Source organism: Emydura macquarii, unplaced genomic scaffold (assembly GCF_026122565.2).
Source record: "Emydura macquarii macquarii isolate MOO-44397 ecotype Brisbane River unplaced genomic scaffold, CSIRO-AGI_Emac_v2 contig_587, whole genome shotgun sequence".
Classification (NCBI taxonomy): Eukaryota; Metazoa; Chordata; order Testudines; family Chelidae; genus Emydura; species Emydura macquarii.
Window position 1 is genome coordinate 11,266,680 of NW_027130724.1, and position 21,947 is coordinate 11,288,626.

Consider the following 21,947-nt stretch of genomic DNA (forward strand, 5'->3'; position numbering starts at 1 on the left):
TGTCATGCTCAATGAAGCGAGCATGTAGCTCAACCGATTGGCAAATAAAATTCAGAATTTGAGCCACATGGTGCTTATGTATCATACTTCACTGTGTCGAGCCTATACATCCAGCCTATGTTAGGGTAATTGCACTGTGGTGTTTTCTATGCATTTTCTATTACAGCACTACACCATTTAGGAGGAACCATCAATATTAGATGCATAGTGGTGTTTCGCTGGTTTCCATCAGGAAATGAATATTCAAATGCTACTGTATTGTACTTAGAGATGCAGCGAGCTGCACACCAGCAATCTGAGTGCTAGCAAATTAGCCCCTTCACATGCACAAGATAAACAAAGCCCTCAACATTGCCCTGACTAACTCTAGGATGCAAAGGAGCGGCCAGATAGCCAGCCGCTCAAAATAGTTCAAAACATAGGATCCATGTAACAGTCGGAAAGAAATCACTGTGTTATAATTCTTATTCTGAATCTGATTTTTTTTGGGGGGAAGGGTCATTTGCTTAAGGTGCTTTGAGCACCAGTCCGGATTGAATCTTCAAAAGTCCACTTGTGAACATGCAGCAAGTAAGATGCAACACAACTTTAAGGTGAAGTGGCATCATGCATACATCATTAATTAAAATAACATTACTTAAGCATTCATATAGATGTGTGAATTGTCTCAGTAAATAGGGCTAGCTGCAATTGTTCCTCCAAGCATAGACAGTGCTGGTGATCATAATTATAACAATAATCAGGTACTGTGAGATCCTGGCAGCTGTCCCTATATTATCTAGACAGACACCATCCCCCTCTCCTCCAGACCTTGCTAGCAGATGCAGGACCCTGTTTGAGCTAATTACATAAGTAGCAGGAGACGACCTGATTCTTCATTCTTCACTCACTAAACTCTCATTGACTTCACTGGAAGTTTAGCCTTAGTATATAAGGACAGTTTGAACCCGTTTGTAGGCAACTGTTTGGTAGTCTCTGACAGTGGGCTTGCTTCTGTGCTAGCTATCCTCTCTCTCAGCTGCAGCAACTGGTGGACATCAACTTCCTATTTGAGGGTATAACTGAGACTTATGTAGTGCAGAGATCTTGTACTCATCCTCTGCACAGAGGTGATATTTTCCTGTAGCAATGAAATAAATGCTCTTTTTTTCGGGTGGTGCAATGTAAAAAGGAAAATAAATTGATCATTTTGTGCTATACAATTGCCTTCTCCTAACATATGCACTAAGATATCACATTTTTCTTTGCATAATATGCAGTTTATCTGAATACTTTGCACTAAGCTTGGTTGAAAATGCATTTGTGATTCAAAAACACCCTTGCAGCATTTACTGTATTTTCTTTACCAAAATATTATCTCTACTGTCTATTTTCTTAGCTTTTCCAGTAGTTAAACATACACATGTTTAAAATCATTTAATACATCTGGGGGGCGGGAGGTGGATGCGGATGTGGTGGAGAGAAAGAGAGAGTAGTGTTCTTGCAATACACTGGGAAATAGGTACTCCTGAGTTCAAACTTTATCTCTGCTGCTGACTCCTGCAGAGGTTAACTTATAAGAAGCCTGATTGTCCCCTTCCCAAGGAATATCTATGGGAGGGGAAATGATACTTGAGAAACAAGTCACAGTATGAGACTCAGATCCTCAGGAAAGGGAGGATGGTGTATTTAGGTCCAGATTCTGCCACTTTTACACATTGAATCACACCTTTCTCACTGAGTAGTTCCACTGAAGGCAATGGGACTTACTAGAGAGTAAGGTACTACTCAAAGTGAATAAGGCTGGCAGAAGCTTGCCCTTTATATGTTGTATTTTGAAGCACTATATACAGGTTCAACAAAGCATTAAAGCATGTCCATACCTTTAAACAGTCCACTCTGAATAGGGATGGACTTACACACCTGGATAATGTTAAGGAGATGCTTATGTGCATTGCTGTGTTTTTAGTACTTGTACGCAAGTTTTAATGAATATTGACATTCTGATGTTAGATTTAAGTTTGAAATGTTTCTTTCATTTATACAGGTACATCCAAAATATCATTCACTAATCTTCCTCCGAGGTGTTTTGGTAACTCTTTAACAAATGATGCTCAATCAAAAAACTGTTTGAAATTATCATGAAAAATAACTAAGAAGTTGTTTTCACTCAATAGTATTGAAGTTTCAACATTACTGTTTTAATTTAATGGAAAATTTATTTCTAATAGATTGCAAGACAACAACAGCAACTTTTGCAACAGCAGCACAAAATCAATCTACTGCAGCAGCAAATTCAGGTCAGTGTGTTTTATTGCTCTCTTCTGATTATACTCAAATTCCATTTACAGAGGGGGAAGGATTTAAAATAAAACAACCACATGCTTTACGCATAAACCCCTACAAAGAAGCTATTCAGGGACGGTCTCTCTGTGTCTTTGAAAATAATTGTCAAAAATATTTTGATGGAAACTGCTTTTGGTTAATAAGCAGGTTTTTTGAAAGTTGTGAATTATTTCTTAAATCTTGCCATTTAACTCTAGAATCTGCAATCATTTTGATTTACACGCCATGAAGGAGAAGCAGAGATTCAGTTATTGTTTATAGATTACTTTATTGTACAAAGAGAGAATTGGCTTTATAAGGAGAAGATTATTATGGAAAACAGTCCATAGAAAACGTCTGCAACTTCATTAACCAAAGCAAACAGCTACAGTGCATGAAGATAGCCTTTGAAATTCCAGCATTCCCCAAACCTACTGAGACAAAACTAGGTACCCAAGCTCTGAAATCCTGCCTAATATCCAAATGCGTGCTGGTGCACCATGACCCACAGAAGGGTATATCAGTACCTTTTGGTGCACTTCGTAGGCAACCTTGTAGATGTGCCTAACCATAGTCTTTAGCTTGATTATATGCAGTCTATGCAGGTGGACTGTCAAACTTGATTTGCAGGTGTTGTTAATGTGTGGACTTCCTCACTGTGTCATCCTCCCCTCTTCCCCATTCTGCTCAGAAACCTTTCTTTGGACTATTCTTCTATTTAAATTTGTCACCCTGACTATTGACGAGCTGTTGTGTGGCCAGTCACCTGCTGCATTGTTGGTTATGTTGTACAGCCAGGTGGACCAGTGAGAGCCACCTGCCTCTATCCCTATTACCCAGCGGTCACCATGTCTCTGTAGGCAAAAGGTGCATTTATTCTTTTCCTCATCCTCTCACCAATATGTTTGCATGTCCCTTTGCAAATAACACAATGTTATTTTGTTTGGACTTTAATTGGTTTAATTAAAACATTTTAATTAATTCATTTAATTAATTTTAAAGGATTGGTTTAGTTAACATTTGTGAAGTGTGCTGACATCCTGGGATGAAAAGCACAATAGAAGTGCAGAACATTGTCATCATTGTTTTCTTGTCTGGATGTAGTTTTCAAAAGAAGACCAGGTGTCACTATATTAGTTGTACATTGGGAGAGCATAAAAATACTTAAGGCAAATAAATATTACATATTCCTCTCCACCACTAACTTGCAGAATAGGTAACATTAATTTTTAGAAAACCATTGTTTATTTTATTACACAAAAAAAATCTTGAATTGGTCTAAGAGCTAAGAATAAAGTATAACTTAAACAGTTAAAGAAAAAAGTAAAAGAAACCAGAAAATCACCTTTCTTTAGGAAAAAAAGGTCCTTGCATTTTTTAAAGTGAATAGGGTATAAGATTCGCAGTGAAACAGGTCAAAGATAGTCTCCTTAATAACAAATTCATTTTAGTTCACCATGCGCCTTACCATCAATGTGAGACCATTCAAGGAATTTCTTTAATGCATATAAACAACTACGCTTAATTAGAAGTGTATATATCAGTAGAACTTGTTGGTACAGAAAGAGTCAAATGATGGCTCTGTGAGTCTTTAAGCCACTGGAATGGAGGAATCATCTTTGGCAAACCCTCATAGGGTATAGTACTGCCCTGGTCACTCTCCTCCATGCCATGACATGTCCCCCTCAGTCACCTTTGGCTGTCCTGAGAATAGTTATTCACAAAAGAGCTCTGGATGAGTTTTTTTACTTCTGTTGAAAAGTGGGATACACAGAAGTGGGAAAATGTGGTGTCGTGGCAAAAGTCAGTTTTTCTATCTATCTGGCAGAATATGGTTGGGTTTCAATGGGAAGAATCTTACTTCATATTCCCAGTCCAAAAAATTTTAACACTTTCACCCCTGCTTCTCTGAGATTTTTGGAAACCCCCTGGGTCCTACTATCTGGCTCTTTTGCATTTCCAAGTGATTCCAGCTAAACAGTATTGTGGGAGAATCAGTCAATAGACCTCCATAAGAATCCTCACTACCCTGCCAGGGAGCCAGGGACCTCCAAAAGGTCACGGAAGGGCAAGAACCAAATGTATGTTAGTTTTGGGTGGATTTTCATACCCTACTCTGTAGTGCTTATGCCACCATATAATTTTTCTGCTAATGCAATGGGTTATGGGTACAATCCTTTGGCATATTTTCAGAAATAGTATTCTTTTTGTGCTTGTTAGTTTTTGATTAACTTACCAAGAAAAAAAACCCAAAACAAACAAACAAAGCCCCCTTCCCCCCCAACACTCAAAGAATAGGCTATTAAACTAATTTTGTAAGTTTCATGTAATATATGGGGCCTTTTTCTATTAGAAAAGGTGGAGTTTCCATTTGCACTGGTTTCTTTAATGAGAAAGTGCTAACTGTGCTTGCAAGCATATGTCTATATAAAATGAATGATACTTGGGTGCTTTTTATGGAAATTGAAAATCCACAGATTTCCCTGAGACTCATTGTGAAATCTTATCTTGCTTGCAATGCATGACTTTCAGACAACATGGCCTATAAAACAGACTGCAATTTTCACACAATACTTTGGAATAGCTTTATTGTTGTGCCCAGTCTCATTTCTTCTTACATTGGGATTAATTCTGATTCTGATTGCATCCATGATTTTTAAAGATCAGTTCTAAGATTGTCCATGGCAATAAAATAATAAGGGTCTCTACCTTGCCAGTCTTTGTTGTAAGCTAGATACATGATGCCATGATAGCAGGAACCCATCAGCAGAAGTTGTATGGGTTCTGTTATTCTGTTAGTGGTGCAACATCTTCCGCTGGATTTGGGAAAAGTTTACTCTTCCATTCACCTGAGTAGACAACACATTGCAGCAGAATGACTTGCAGCTTCCTTCTCTCCTCCCCTTCCATTTATTCTCCTTTATAGGATCCTTGGTAACTGTCTGAATCCTTGTGCATCTCTTCACATGAAGATGTGAGATAGGGCTTTTAGTGGGAGTGAATGGCTATTCCTTGTCTCTCAATGACTGCTAAATCTTTTCCCACTTGACCTTCCCCATATTGATGCTTATTAATTAGATGTGGAGGATGGGCCAATGTAGAATGCTCTTACTCCATGTTTGTACAGTGGTTTTGGTTCTATTGCATGTGAAATATTTGTGGAGTGATTTTTACTCATATGCTTAGGATGGAATCTAATCAATGTATCTGAGGCAGGGAAAGAATTTTCCTTCCATAGCTAGGTAGCCATGCTCATAGTGGGCTTCTCGCCTTCCTCTGGAATATCTTGCAAAGCTCATCCTCTCCGTTATTAGGGTTGTTGGGCATGTGCCATATCAAACATGCATACGGGCTCTCAGGAGGGCTGCTAGGAATGCTAGTTGTTAGGCTTATGCAGGAAATCTCTTATTTATGCTGATGTTTAGCCTACATAGTGCATTTTTTCCATTAGCCAGGCAGTTCATCCTTATTTATTTGTTCTTGCTTATTTTGTTGCTGGTTTGTTAGTCTGGCATCCTGTATGATAGAAGTTCATTGCCTTAGTCTCCTCCTTTGCAACTCATTATAGGTTTGGAAATGGGGGAGAACCTCCTTGCTATTTAGTTGATTGAGGTTGTTGGGACCAGGTGTCTACATTTCTTGGACCTGGAAATCCTCTGTGGTCAGTGGGTGAGACATCGTTAGGCCAAGATTAGGCTGAAAGATGTGTTGCTTCATATTGTTGTCTGGTGTGAAATAATAATTGCCTCCTTTTATAAGAGATTATGAAATGTGAATATTGAAGGTGTCAATTTCATCTGGGCAGAGGTCTGTTCATGGCCCAACTACTTGGAAATCAGTTCACTATGTTCTCTACTCTGGTATTCAGGGGCAAGTGATTGCTGATGCAATGTTGTCATCACATGAGATGCTCTGTGTACCTCTCTAACCTTCTGAGGTCTGTGGCTTGGTTTTCAAACAATAATTTTGACAATTTAAGGAATTGAGTTTATGTACAATTAGAAATAATCAAATAAGGCTTACTATACTTCAGTCAACGATAAGTAAAAGTGAAAAGAATCCATTAAAACGATCACTTATTTCTGCCCTAAATTGCCATTATTTCAAACATCTTATATCATTTATCTTTTTCAAAGACTATTTTCACGCTCTATACCTGATTACCATACACTGTGCAACTTTGTCAACAGCATGGCAACAATAAACAGTTAGTTTCTTTTTCTTTTAACAGTTAGTTATTGCAGGCAAAACCCAGACAGTCATTTTAGGAGTGATGAGCTCATTTATTTATTCGCAATCAATTCAAGTTTCTGGGCATGGTTTTGTTTAGTAGTTAAAGCATGGGACAGGGAGTCAGGAACTAACCCCAGCCCTACTCTCTGATATTAGGCAAGTCATTTCTCCTTCTTTGTCCACTTCCATAAAGTGCTTTGAGATCCTGTGATGAAAGGCTCCAAATAAGTGCAATGTATTATTACTCCCCAGCCCAATTACTCATACCCCCTGAAGCGTGCTTCCCTCTCTGTGTGGACAGTAAACACCCTTCTACAGGAAAAGTTAGAATTAGAAGAATTAGTGTTCCCAGTTACAATCCTTAATCCCAGTGCCCTAGGCAGGCAAGTCTCCCATTGATTTCCATGGAGTTACAGATGAGGAAAGACTTCAGGGCAAGTAAAAGGCTGCAGGATCAGGTTCTGGGTTGTTTTATATTCCTTGAGCCAAATTCATTTCTGATCTAAAATGTACAAATCCTAAAGCAGTAGGAAAAAATTAGGCTACTCCAAGGGTAGGTGGGGTGGGGAGTTGTTAATATGTGCTGCTGGGTGAACTCACTTTAGGGAATGTGGGAAAAGACCATTTAAGGAAAGACTTCTTTAGTGCATCATAAACAGAAGGGAGCATTCACAAGGTGGAAATGCTGAACTCTGCCTCTGAACAGTGGGTCCAACTGTGCAAGGTGCTGGATGCCCTCAACTCTATGTGAATTCAGAAGCTTGCTGGAGACAGTCAACTCTTGCAGGATTGGGTCTGCTGAGTGTCTGTACATGTTCTGCTGGAGGAGAAGGTGGGTGTCTCTACACTGAGCCCAATTCCTCAAGCATTCTGCATGCAGAACACCCATTTAAGTCAGTGGGAGATGTGTGTAGAGGACTTAAGGAACCAGGCCTTTTGCTGATTCACTTAATTGCATTCTTCTGCTCTTATAAGTATTCTGTTTTAATTGAGCTACTAGAAATTATTTCTAATAGTAATTGTGTTCTAGTTTCTTAATGTGTATATTCATAATGTATCTTAATATCAATAAGCTTGCATTGTCTGTTTCTATTAAAATGAATGAAAATGATTACCATGATAGTAAACAAATAAAAGAATGGTATCATAAAAATGACAATTGTTTAAGCTGTTCTTGAATATGAATCGTTTGAATCATACTTAAAACTTAAGGGGCTGATCCAATAAATCTCTCCTTATCCATGATTAACTACTAACAATTCAGGTATCTGGTGAGCTGAATAAGGACTATCTCTTTATGTGAAGTGCATGTCTAAAGATCAGGAATAATTACATTGCACATTAGCCTTCATGGCCTGTATAACCTGGTTAATTAATTTTTTTGCTAGGATAATAATAGTAGAAATATATTTAAAGATATGCTTCATCATTAAGTATCTAATTGACCTCCAATTTTAAGAGCTGGACCTTTCTTTTATTGCCTTTCGGAGATGGGTTAACCCGCCTAGCAAGCCTGCTGAAAAGGCAAAAGCTGGAATCTAGCTATCATCAGTTCTCAGTTGCACTGTCTTAGGTTGTCTCTCTTTGTTTGTAAACTGTATTTAGCATTGACAGGCAAAAAGCAGTTACTGTGCTACTGTTCTGGCACAAGGGAATATTCCTTTTTTTTAAATCGATCATGAAAATGATCCCCTTCCACCAAGCTCTGAACAGGACCAAATAAAGCCATTGAAAGCAATTTGATACTTCTATTGGCATGGTACATGGATCAGATACTCCCTTGAAAGAAAACAAGGGTTATAAACAAAGCTTAGAAGTCTAGGAATAGCCCCCAGCTTCAGCAAACCCTTAAAATATTTTGTAATTGTATCTTCAATCATGAATTAGCCTGGAAAAACAGACCCTCTTTTCCCTTTATATTTCACTGCTGTATGCTGTTTTTAATTGCCCACAGGCATGCTGTTGTGATCTTCTTTGGAAGTTTAAATCCAGGATAAAAATGCAAATCTAATTATTTCTTTTATCTAATCTAATTAACTTTTAAACGTAATGATAAATGCACTATAGCCTGCATCAAACATTTTAATAACAAAGTATCTGGATTAAAGAATAGGTACAACTACTGTAATTTATAAACAGTGATGATTATTGCAGTTGAAAATTTAAATTATTGTGGTGGCTCAATAAACTGTAGCACTAGCTTATTAATTCATTAATAGAGATGGTACATTTCCTTTAAGTTCCAGCTTCCTTATGAATTGAATCCAAACCATTATTAGCTTCTTTTTATACAGTTCAGTACCAATGCATTGCTGCAAAACTAAGACTAACGTCTTTCATCCAATGCAGTTGCCCACATAGGCTATTTGTGAATGGAAAATAGAAATGCCAGCATATGCCTGTAACTTGCACCCTTGTTATTAAATCAAAGACTGAGATTTCCAGGCCTCTGTTGTAGGTGTAGCCTCACTATCTCTTTCTAGCTCATCAGCATTGTTAGCAAAGCTGGAGTGTCTAACGAGCCAAGGAAAAAGGAGAAAACAGAAATATGTTGAACATTTCTGAATGAAAGCAAAACATTCTATATTTCATTTATTATCAAATATTGGCCTTTCCCCTACAAACAAGAGCCACGTCCTGAAGTCCTTGCTCAGTATTTACTCTGGCAAGTCCCCCATTGTGGGCAAAATTTTACTCTTGATACCCACCCAAATAACTTTGACTAGGTGTTGGGGATATCAGTGTTGAGAAGAGGGGAGGAGTCCTTCCCCCTTCCCACTAGGCTGTGGAGTGGAAGCTGAGCTGCTCCACAGCCACTGTTCCACTTTAAGGACTGGAGTAACTTCCCCTGGCCTCGTTGGCCAAATGAGCCACACTAGTGGGAATTCCAGCTAAGTCGTCGTCGTTATCCTCTCCCATCCCTTACCCAAAATACCCTTGCATGAAAGCATGAAGGAAGCCCAAGCAGGGCTGGACACCAGGCCAGGGGATCACACCTTCTGTGCTGTCTCCTAAAATCCTGCCCTTGCCCTTCAATCCCCTGTGCAAAAGAAATATGTGGGGCCTTCTGTACCCAGAGAGTATGTCCACACTGCAGTTAATAATCCATGGCTAGCTCGTGCTAGCTGACTCAGGCTCATGGGGCTCAGGCTGCCAAGCTGTTTCACTGCAGTGTAGACTTCCAGGTTTGAGCTGGAGCCTGGGCTCTGGGATCCTCCCACCTTGCAAGGTCCTAGAGCTCAGGCTCCAGCCCGAGCCTGGAAGTCTACACTGCAGTGAAACAGCTCCGTGAGCCTAAGTCAGCTGGCACAGGCCAGCTGCAGGTGCCTAACTGCAGCGTAGACATACCCATAGAGGTAAGGGCAAGATATTCCTTGTTTTAGAATAAAGAGCTTCTGGATTTGGTCACAAGTCATTAAATGTCTGTTCATGCTGAGTTTATTTTGTACAGGATCCCCTTAAAAGCTCAGATACCTTCCTAATATTTTTCTAATTTTGTTTTGAATTTTTTATGAAATAGCTTTATTTCTCCTTCCTAGATCTAGACAAATTGTATTTAATACAAAAATTAAGCCCCGTGTATCTCTTTCATTTGACTTCTCTAATTATAGAGGAGTAAATGGTAGAATAGCATATGTTAGCAACATGAGCAGCAGTCTATGAAATGAGCTACAAGTTAATAAAATGATCTTGTGGTGGTGTTGGCCAAATGTTAGCACACATGTTTTGGAAAGTGATATTTCAACAGACTTGAAGAATAGGACTTTGGTATACAGGTGCTGAAAGTGATCTGATGTATGGAAATTAGCTAAACCTACAGTCTAGGTCATTGTTCCTCATGCTCAGGTTGGTGCACAAAGTGATAGTACATGCCCTTCCTCCCACTTCCTCCCCTCAAGCTTCCTTTTTAAAGTAGTGGTCAAGCACTCTTTTTTCTTTCATTCTTATTAGTGGTGTATTGCAGTCTTGCCAGTGGTCAGTACTTCTTTTTCTTCTGTCAGTCTACCCTGTAGGCTTGTTCCTAGAGGTGAAATCTTGGCTCCATCAAAACCAATGGCTAAACTCCCACTGACTTCCGTGGGGCCAGGATTTCACCCTTTGTGCTTTGCTTAAGTGAGGACTGCAAGATTGAGCCCTATTTGTTTAGACTCAGATAACGAGCAGCCCCAACAAATATGCAGAGAAGCAAGCAAATACTACCTATCCCACTCATGCTGCTGCTCAGGAGCCGCTTCCAGCATCCGTCACAGTGCTCCCTGCAGTTTGCATACTCCACCCATGCTTGGGCAGATGGCAGCCCTAACAGACATTGTGCTCTCTAAATGCCTCTAGTGCTCCCCCTGGGGCAGTGCAGCTCCAAATCACCAGGCTGTGGTGTTAAAGCTACAGTCTAACTCTTAATTAATGTCAAAATCAGTCTGCATAATTGGAAGTGTTTGCTTAACCACAGAAAGCCAACTTCCACCCTCAGTTGCACCTGCACAAACAAACTAAAACATGTAAGTGGGAGAAAAATTTGGGCAATTGTTTCCCTTCCAATGGGCCAGATTCTGCATGAGTAATCCGTACTCACACAAGCAATATCCGACTACTTGTATATCTAAGTATTACTCATACTTTGCAGAATTGGGCCCATAATACAGACAAATGTACAGTTAATTACATTAGGTTTGCTTTAAAACACATCCCATAACTATGACATAGAAACTGCATTGGATGTTGGTCTTTGTTTGGCAAATAAGTTCTGTTTTCTGTGACTATCAAAAATGTGTTGGCCAGCAGGGAAAAACAACTTGGGTTTGGATTATTTTTTTTTCTACAGTGCATACTGTACTGGATTCAGTGAATAAAGAAAACAGTTAATAAAAGTATTGAGACAACCTGATTTATGGTGATATCCATGTATACAGACAACACTGGAATGTGATGATATCAGAGGTCAGAGTTTCTGTCTTCAGAAGCAGGTATTTGGAAGAAAAATTATGAAGTGCAGCCCCACATAAGAAGGCCAAAAGCATTTAGAAAATAAATCGTAAAGTAGTTTTAGAAATCTGACAATAAAAAGTTAAATTCACCAGATGGCATAAACTTTGACCTAAGAGAAAAGTGGTTTTTAGTTGTTATAATTAATGACGTATAAAAATTCTGTTATAAGATAAATTTGTTGGCCTATGTTTGCAGAAGTTGTGAAAATTAGTCAAAGAATACAAGTGCATTAGTAAATCAATTTGGGAGAAAAGTGTTTTAAGATGGTACTTAGTTTCACAGCAGTATAGAAGAAGTAAGAGTATTCTTGTCTGGGTTCACGTGAAGGATTATGCATCCATATGGAGAACAAGATAGCACTTGGAAAGAAAAAACAGAAACAATTTAACATTCTGTAAATGTTTGGACTATTTAAACAACAAAAAAAAAAAAAATAATAGAAGTGGAGTGGATGGCCACTTATAACATTATTTGTCTTGCTCTTAAGCAATCAATCCAGTTACCAGTAAAAATTGGTCCCCTGGAAAGATGGTCTTTATGAAAAAGTTGAACAACATTGCACTGGAAACCACCTATGGATATTTTAAAGTAGTCATTTAAGTAAGGGGGAACGGGCCTTTCAGTGCGGGTTCACTGTATTCTATTCAGTGCTTTCCAGCTTTTTAAAGAAAATGAAATTATATGATGTAGTTGGGTCTTTGGCCATGCTGTATGCAAGAGATTTGTTTGCTTGAAAGAACTAGTCCTTTTATATAAATCTTGTATATACCATCTTCTGTAAGTCAGGCATTTGTACAGCTTGTGTAAATTATGTCTATACTGAGAATTTAAGAAGTTACACAGAATGCGTTCCATAGTTGAGGGATGGGAAATAAAAATTGATATACTGTGCGACATATGATATAACACAGTGAAATATCTTTTAAATTCCAAAGAGATGCACTGCCATCACCATGCTTAATTCACATACAGTAACTCCCACACATTTTATTAATGTTAGATTGAAGTTTGTAATCATTCAATAAAGGAAAACAAATGATGCAAACAGCATACAATGGCTCATTATGAAATGCTGAATTCATCTTATTCACCCACCCAAAACGACAGTATGTTAAGAAAACATTAAAGTTGTAACACCAAATAATAAAAGCAAAGAAATTCACAGTTGAGGGTGAAGTGTGAAATCCATCCCGAGACACATCATAGCCCCACAGCATTTGTTAAATCTACTTTTTAGTTAAATAACTTCTTAAAAAAATAATTTGTAATAATCGGTTGGTCATTTTTACTGTGTGGACCAAAGTTTAGCCAGGTGTATGAATATGCTTTTGCTTTAAAATATTGACCAGGTGGACAAACATTAAGTGTGTGAACTGAAACACAGCTGCTCTGTGTGTGTGTTCAGGACACATGGTAAGTAATAATAAAACTGATAGGTTGATGGATAGCTACTGGCCTGGCCCTCAGACTGGGACTCCCTAGGTAAAAAGCCAAACAATAAACATTTTCTGGTGGGAGAGGGTTTCCCCAAGGAGTGCTGAGAGGCACCTTAAATGGAAGGACTCACTGGAGAGGTGTGGTGGGCACTGTCTTTACCCTCTCCTGATATTTGATGTTTGTCTGAGGGCTCTATCTAACCCTCATTTGTGATCCCCCATTACCATAGTATGTGATTTTAATGTATTTATCCTTACAACACTCTTGTGATGTAGGGCAATACTCTTATTCCCCTTTTAGAGATGAGGTACAGAGACTAAGTGACTTGTACGTGATCACACAGGGAATCTGTGACAGAACTGAACCTGGGTCTCCCAATTCTCATCTTAGTACACTAACTGCTGGATCATTCTTCACTGTGATACTCTATCACCCACATGGCCCTTTGTTTCGTCTGATGTACAGGAGTTCTCAGTCATGGAGAATCCAAAATCACCAAGACCGAAGCCCTTTACAATTTTTCCCCAGCTTACTTAACCTCAGTTAGCTGGGTAAAGACTTGCCTCTTCTTTTCACCCCCTTCCATAACTGATATTATTATAATTCCCATGAATGTAATTTTATCATGTGGCCATCAAGTTGATTGGAAGCATAGAGTTGATGCCTAGGAAAGGGGCAAGCATGGAATGCATTATGAGGAGTTCTGCTGCTGCTAGAGGCCAAGTATTTCCCTTCCTCATAGGTAGCAACCTCCAAGGCTGTGGAACTTCTTTTAAAGAGTGGCTTTGTAGGGAGATTGTTTCTTGGACTATGTCTAAACTATGAACTTGGGATTGTGAGTCTCTTGCTTGCGTACGTATTCGCGCTAGCTCAATCAGAGCTCAATCAGAGCTAGCGTGAGCATAAATAGCAGTGTAACCACAGTAGCCTGGGTAGCGGCAGTGAAGGTGTGGCTTAACTGTGCCAAGTATATACCCACTGGTTTCAGGCAGGTTTAGGCTCAGCCTGGCTCAGCTCTGCCTCTGCTGCCACAACCAGTGCTACTGTGGCTATATTGCTATTTATTCTTGCACCGACTCAATAAGTGCTAGCATGAGTATGTGCGCATGAGCAGGGGATTACACCCCTAGCTTGTAGCCTAGACATAGCCTTGATCACACCCTACATAAGTAACCTTCCTGGGGGCCGATGGGATTTAATGCCTACATTTCATGGCTCTCGCATATTGTGTAGGGCGCACAAGTAGCTTAAAAAGCTGTATTACTTGCCTGAAACATCAGTCTAATAGTGTTTTTTAATTTAATCAAAGTGTCTTGTTTCTTTGCCACATTTTAGGCCAGAGTATATTTTTACAGCCAAGAAATAAACCCCTGAAAAAAGGGGCTTATAATGGAAAGGTTGACACAACATTAATTTTAGTGTTGCAATGCTATAATTTTGGAAAAAGACCTTTATAGCTCTGCTAAGATATTAATTGCAGGAAATTACAGCATATCCTATTAAAGTATTATGTCAGTGGCATACATAGCATATGACACCTTTACATATTCCCCCTTGTTTTCATGGCAATGTGTTGCCTTTGTATCTTAATAGAAGAAGTGGGTGAAATGGCTGGGAGTTTCTTTAATCCTCTGTGGTATTGATTAAGCTTCATGGAAACAAAGCCTATAAGTAGACTTCCTTATTTTCCCATTTTACAAACAGGTCCTCCTCCATACAGGTAATTCAGATGTGGACTATAGATGGGATCTTTACCTTCATTTCAATGGGCTTTGAATCAGGCTTTGACTTTGAACCCAAATCTTAGTCACAGAAAGGTCCCATTGGTTTTTCAGGACTCAGAATTGCAGATTTAGGGCCTTTTCATTAGTAAGGACCTGATTCTGATTCATTTACCTGTGTATAACTCCACTGATTTCCATGGAATAACTCCTGATGTAAACTAGTGTGAGACAAAATCCGTCTCTAAGTGTAATTTCATGCAACTTTAATGTGTTCACTGAATGCAAGTACGGTAGGTGCAAGATTGCAAAAATCACTATAGGTTGTCAATTTATTGAATGATATGGATACATTCATCTGGTTAGGTATCTTTTATTTTGAGTAAATGGCCTATTTACTAAATTTCTACCAAGTTTTGGATTGTTGGGGCATTGTCATATTTTATTTTAAACAACTCTATATTTTTATAAGGCAGTTCATTGTAATATCATGTTTTTAATATATAATATTCCATTGCATTTTGATATATGTTAAAGCCAGTAGGGCATCACTTGTTTTATTGATGATAGATATTTGAAGGGGGAGGGAGGGCTATTCTTAGAAAGGTGTTCTTCCATTATCAACTTTTCTGGGCACAAAGGACTCGGTTTTCCTAAATATGTATACTGCACCTAGCATAATGGGACCCTGGTCCCGGTAGGGTCCTCTTCACACTACATTGGTATTTGTATTGATAAATATGAAATAATAGTAATAGCACATTTTGAAACAAGTGGAGTTTTGAATCTCTATGTCATACCTCAGTTTATCCCTCTAAAGACAGAGAAGCACGCACAATTGCTCGTGTTTACACAAAGCTTTCATGCCTGTTGTACAGTTGATTAATATCTAACAAGATGGGAGTAAAGGCCTTCTCAGAAAAACCACTGATATGCAAGCTCATTGGACTGTCAATGTTTCCCATTAATTGCAGGCTTTAACATATAACTATTGCATATATCTGGTTTTACTTATCAAATCCAGACCTGCTTTTTCTCTGCCTGCTGTGCAGGGGAAACTCCATGCTGTACCAGCTTCTTTTTACGTGGGGCTCCCAGTATCATCAGGATTAAAGATGTCAGAACAGTCATCCCTCTTTGTTTTGTGGTTTTAAATACAAAGGTTAATATGGTTGCTTGAGAAATATACCACTTTGGGTTTGTTTGTAAGTTACAAATGCAGATGGACAAAACAAAACAAATAATCATTTTTAATACATAACATTTAAATTTTGATAGTTATTAACCAATTTCCTCACATTTCGGGGGGGGGATAGGAGAATTGCACTTTAATTCACTTCTCTAGTCTTGCCAGTAATCTATCACTAAATAGTCTCCATTGGCTTGCTCCTGCACTCAAACTTGGGATAAATGCTGACTGAAGTCAATGAGAGTTTTGCCTCATTTGAAGTTGTGCAGGCAGAAAGTGGCGTTTCCTCAGCTGGTGTAAATCAGTGTTACTCCACTGAAGTCAGTCTAGTCCAAGAAGTGCAGGATCATGCCCCTAGTTTGCAGTTTTTTAAAACAAAGAAAGGTTCACATGGAAACAGAAGCATTCTGTTGTGCTTTTGTATTCATTGTAAAATCTTCCCTTTGTACCAAATTTATATTTGTGGAAGATAACGTAACTGTCCATTTTGGACTTCTTTCTGGTAGGAAGTACATTGTGTCTGCATATTCTTGATTTCCTTGGTACTTGCTTCAACTACTACTTTTATGTCATCATCACCTTTCAGTTGATGCTGATTAGTATAGAGAAATCGTCACGTGGAAACTTTGCAGTCATCAACAACATAAATGGGCAAAGGACAAAAATAAAACAACCTCCACCAAATGAATAATTAATTAATCATTGTCTTTTTGCTTCTGTTTTTTAATCAAGAAAACAGACTTTTTTAAAATAGGGCAGTGAATCTTATCATTTTATTTCCCTTTGTTGTTTTGCCATCTTAAATGTACATATATTTCGGACATAGTTTTAGGAGGACCAGAATTTATTAATAATTTATATAATAAACATTGATGATTATTGACCATTAAAAAGTAATAAACATTTCCTCTGTGAAATAGATGCGACATTAAATGTCTTAATTTCTGACAGTAAATGATACAGGTTTACTACATAGACATTAACATTACCATTTAATGGTAAAAGTCTCACCACACTCAGAAAACATAGGTCCCCTCTTATAAAACCAACAGAGTTGCACACGAAAGAGAAAATACTTTGAAGAAAGACCCAGGCTCATGTGTATATTAACCAGAGCAGATGAAATGATTTATTGGGTTTTATACACAATCTGTAAAGGGTAAGCATTGCTAACAGAATGAGTGGCAGCCTCAGGGAGCTGAGTAGCCCCCAGGGACCAGCCTTTGTTCCTCTGGACTTGACAGGCATGTGTCTCTGTTAAATGAGGGCTTAATTTCTCTCATATGTGCACAATTTCCAAGCTCAACAAAGGCAGCCAGGACTGGAGCTATTTAAAAGAGCCAGCTCAGGAGGAAGCATTCCTGAAGAAAGGGGATGCTAAAGGGCTAATTACTCACCATAGCTTAGCAACTGTTTTTTTTTTCTTTTCCTAAGCAAAGTTTATTAACATGGAACTGCCACTTTCATTTTATATAAACATGCATTAAAATGATGAGTATTATTTTTCTTTGAGAAATAGCCATTTTAAGGGTCCTGCTGACTTAAAATAAAACAAAAAGTGTGTTCCATTTCAGGTTTGCAGTGAACATAGCCAAGCTCTTCAGCTGTGGAAAAGGGGAAAGACTAATCAGATTTAGACCTTTTTTCTCCAAGGGTGGAGGGAATTTAAACTTATTTTTAAAACATAACTAGAAGTCGTCATCAGTGCTGTTATTGCACTCATGTAAATACGTTAATTAAGATTACTGAGATACATGGTTAGGCATATATAAAACTTATTAATATTTAACCAGTTACATGTGTAGTGTGGTATGCGTTTTATATGTCTCTTGTTACATATTTAAATATGTTTTCAGACCCAATAGATCTTAATGGCTTCTTTCAAATGATCCAATGTTTCTAGACCACATGAACTGGATTTTGTTTTTTTAATTGTAGTGCTCAGTTCACGGCTATGTCAGTGGCAGTTGCTGTATTCTAGGGAGGACAAGGTGGTGTTTGCCTCAGGGATTCCACTAAGGATGACATTTTTCTAGCATGAAAAACCCAGACACATCCTTTGGCCAGTACTGCCCACCTTTGGTGCCATGTTCAGAGGAAGATAAACCAACACAATGCACACATGTACTAATATGAGGTGGTTACCAGTAAGTAGTCTTTTTTGTAACAAACAGGAAACTATTTTGAGAATTAAGGCAGGTTCAGTTAATTTTTTTTCTTATCGCGACATTCTGATTCTCCTAAAATTATATCTAAAATGTTGGTGAAAAATTAGATGTGCATTCCCATTCCTCTGTGCTGTGCTGTGCTGTGCTGAGTTCTGTGGATAGGTAGGGAAGTTCGGGATAGATCTTTTGATTTGTGACTATGGAAATCTACTGACTGTTCCCCACACAGAGGAGATTCATGACAGACATAGACAAGTTACTGCAGACCTGGGACAACAGTAGCACTCTGGAATGGCTTGAGTAGGAGGAAATTTGCATTTAAATCAAGAAGAAATGGGGACAAAATGTTACAAAGAGTGAAAAGATGGGTACATGTAACATAGCAAACTGCTGTTCTAGAAATAAACATTTGGTATTATTCTAGCAAAGACTATGCCAGTGGAATTACTCACAGTATGTAAAGTTAAGCACGTATGTATGTCTTCGCAGGATTGAGTCCGTCATAAGTTCTTTGTTTTTTTCCAAACACAGTGTTGACTCACTGATGCAGTTTTGATTTTCAAACAGTGCCATTTTTAGCCATCAGATCTGTCTTTCTTTTTCATCTCTTCAAGTTATGTATTTAATGTAGGAAGCATGACTTACCTTTATCAAATTCAGATATTAAACTTTGGAAGGATATTTTTCTATAATGGTTTCGTTGGCAGGGTATTGTCTGCTGGTGCCCTTATTTTGTATTTTCTGTATACATCTAGAAGTTTTTAGACCCACCCTTGTCTCAAGTTAAATGTTGCCTAACCATGGAGTGGTTTTTGAAATCACAAATAGACTCCATAGTCCCTCTTCCATACCATACTTTTAAAAAAGGCAAATCCAAATGCAGTAAATCTAGGAAGGTTTTTTTCGTTCCATTTTCTGTTTCATATGTAATCTGGGCAACATACCAGAGTCTCCTGACCTGACTACATGAATAACAGATCAGATCATCAGTTTTTCATCTCTGAAGCTCGTAGTGCAACTGTAGCACAATGGCCAAAGTACAAAGCACAAGTTGCAACATAGGGCTGCTGAGAATGAAACTAGAATTATCAACCTTTGCATGTCTGCAATTACTGCACTAAGTAAAACAATAACATTACTTCCATAAGAAGTGTTCTTGGTGTACTGAGAATTAGCTTTCAAGAGAGAGACCGTACTAAACCAACAGAACGAACATATTTGTTTCTTTTCAGTAAGAATAAAAAAGAAGGTGATCAAGTGGGTAGAGCATAGTATTCCTGGGTTCTTATTCAAATAATTTAAGGCATTTTGTGTCTTAGTGTCCCCATGTCTAAAATGAGAATAACACTAGCCTATTCCATTCAGAAGGAGGAATGGAAAATGATGTTTAGATTTGCTTAATTAGCACTTGTAAAGAGCTTTAAGAAAGTAAAGACAAATAATTTTCATTATCAAGAAAAAAATGGTGTGAGGGAAAATTATTCTCTGAAAAGTTAAAAGTGAAGTTATAAAGAGAGAAATGAAAATAGAATGTATAAACTTGTGTTTATTTTCACTAGAGAAATTCTCACTATATCAATTTTCATTGTTAAGTCTGGGGGCCTGACCCTGATCTCACTTGCATCTGTATAGATCAGAAGTAATGCCACCAAACAGAAACAGGTACATTTTTCTTTATCCCAATGATGGCTTCCCAGTTGTTGAGTCTCAGATTCACCCCTTAATTCCTTTTCTTTCCATAGATGACAAAGTACATAACACTTGATGAACTGCAGCTTCCAGGAACGCTCAAATGTTAATGCTACAAAGGAGATATTGCAGGTTGAAATCTTGCTTGGATTAAAATTCTGCTTTAGATAAGGTTAAGGAGTAGTATATATATGAAGGGGCATTTGGTACTGTTACACGACCAAGGGAAAATGATTTAACCTGGATTCTGCGAAGATTCTGATTAAGCTGCCCTCTAAAGATTTGTTTTCATCCTCTGGAGGAGGAGGGGCTCCTTACCAAGAGAATTTCTTTTCCATCTGATTAGGGGAAGGCACCTCCTATCATAAAGGAAGGTCTCACACAGGATTATCTTCTTGTCATGCAGTGACAGGACCCAGATTTTACTGGGGCTTTTGTGAAGAATTGTGGAGAGTGTTTAAACCATGGCTCCACAGTTCTTAACTTTGATTTTATACAAACTTCAATAGACAATAGAAGAAGCATGCAAGCTCACTCTTTCCAACTGAGAATGCACTTCTCTCTTTAACCCTTTTCTGCATTCTTGTTTGGTTAATAGCATGAAATATTAATCATATAAATGTGCTATATCAGAGGCTATTGAAGCAGGAAAGGATAACTAGTACCTCTCTTTCCCCTGCCCCACCTCGAAGTTTTACTACCTGAACCCTCTTTCTGGATCCTAAGCTTCTGTGTGAATAAGCAGATCACTCTGTGTATTTGCAAATAGTCTCCCTTTCATTAATAAAGGGTCATTGCAGTTGCTTAAGTTTATCCTTGTCAAATGGTGATTATAATGGATGTATATGAATCTGAGATACATCCTACCTGTTCTTTTTTGTTCAATTGTTTTTTAGCATTTGCTATTTTACAGAGTAGTTTTTAACCATTTATTTCTTGTCTGCTGTATTAAAAATCCAGTCCAATCCATGTCCAGACATGATGAGAGAATCAGTGAGAATCCTGGTATTTGCCTGTTTCTCAAAAGTTATTGCAATACTGGTCGCTGCTGTCCCTTATTCAGTGAATCTTGATGGGCCAAAATCGGGCTCACCATGTGTATGTCTCCAAAATGGATACATAGAAAGACCGCTTAAGTTACTAACCAGGCACCTACTGAAATAAGGTTTATGCATATAGAGATTTTATGTTCTGTTTGTTAAGAATAAGTTTCACATCATTTATTCCCTCTCATATTGAGATACTAGTGTTGTACAGTACTGTGAATGTTATAAGTAAGGCAGCACTAGTGTTTGTATTTCACTGGAGAATCGGCAATATCCTTAAGGTAAGAGGAGTTGAGAGGGAGCTGTAGTCTTCAAAAGTAATCCACACATTTTAAATTATGTTTGAGTAATTCACAGCAAGAAACAATTAACTTCCTAGTATACTGTGCTATTTTTGTGTACCTTAGGAAGGAAGCATAACTTAAGCAACTGAACAAAGTCTGGCGCAAGAAAATCAAATACTTTGGTATTAATTTTTATCTCTTGTCCATAATTTTCTCCTGACAGTTTGTATATTTTCCATGTGTTCATTGATAGGTTTATGGGCAATCCTGTTTTAATGTAAAGGGCTTCCTAGTTTCATAACCACACCATTCCAGGCTTTCATAATGGCTCGTCTGCATTCAATAATAATGCTACAAATAGGGCTGGGCAAACTATTCATAGTAGTAAAATAAAATGAAGTGGTATTTTTTTTATCAAATTTGCAGTTTTTTGAGTTTGTGAAGTCATGTTATTGTGAAAAATCTCATTTGAAATTAAAGAGATGTATGAAATTTAGATCAATGCACTTAATGCACAAAGTGAAAGGAGAAAGAAATGAGGATAGATCACTAGAGGAATGAACTCAGGGATGGAAGAATCTATCTATTTTACCCTTTATGCCAGGTAAAAGGGCTTGAATGACATAAAGGGGACCCAGAAAGCCTTGTTTCTGGCTCGGGAAGGATTCCTTCAGTGCAGGATGGGGGGAAGACAAAAGCCATAATGTTGACTCCCAGGGATTTCCTTGCAAGCCCTGATCTAAGCTGATGCTGGGGACACAAGGGGTTTGCTGGGGGCAGGGGCAAAGCATGGAGCACTGCAGAGCTTCCACGTACTGTTGCAGCCCATAGGGCAGCCTCAGGAAGCACCCTCCTGAGCAGCCCAGGATTGTAAGGGTTTACGGGGAGAT

At 38.3% G+C, this 21,947-nt stretch overlaps 1 protein-coding gene across 16 annotated transcripts in view; it reads left to right on the forward strand.

Moving 5' to 3' along the window:
• Positions 1 to 21,947, forward strand: part of SOX6 (SRY-box transcription factor 6) — a 480,108-nt gene that overhangs the window by 315,233 nt on the left and 142,928 nt on the right. For all 16 annotated transcript variants that reach the window (XM_067540705.1, XM_067540707.1, XM_067540708.1 and 13 more), the window contains one exon: positions 2,211 to 2,279. In XM_067540705.1, coding sequence (XP_067396806.1) covers positions 2,211 to 2,279 — 69 coding nt within the window. The remainder of the gene's footprint in view (positions 1 to 2,210; positions 2,280 to 21,947) is intronic.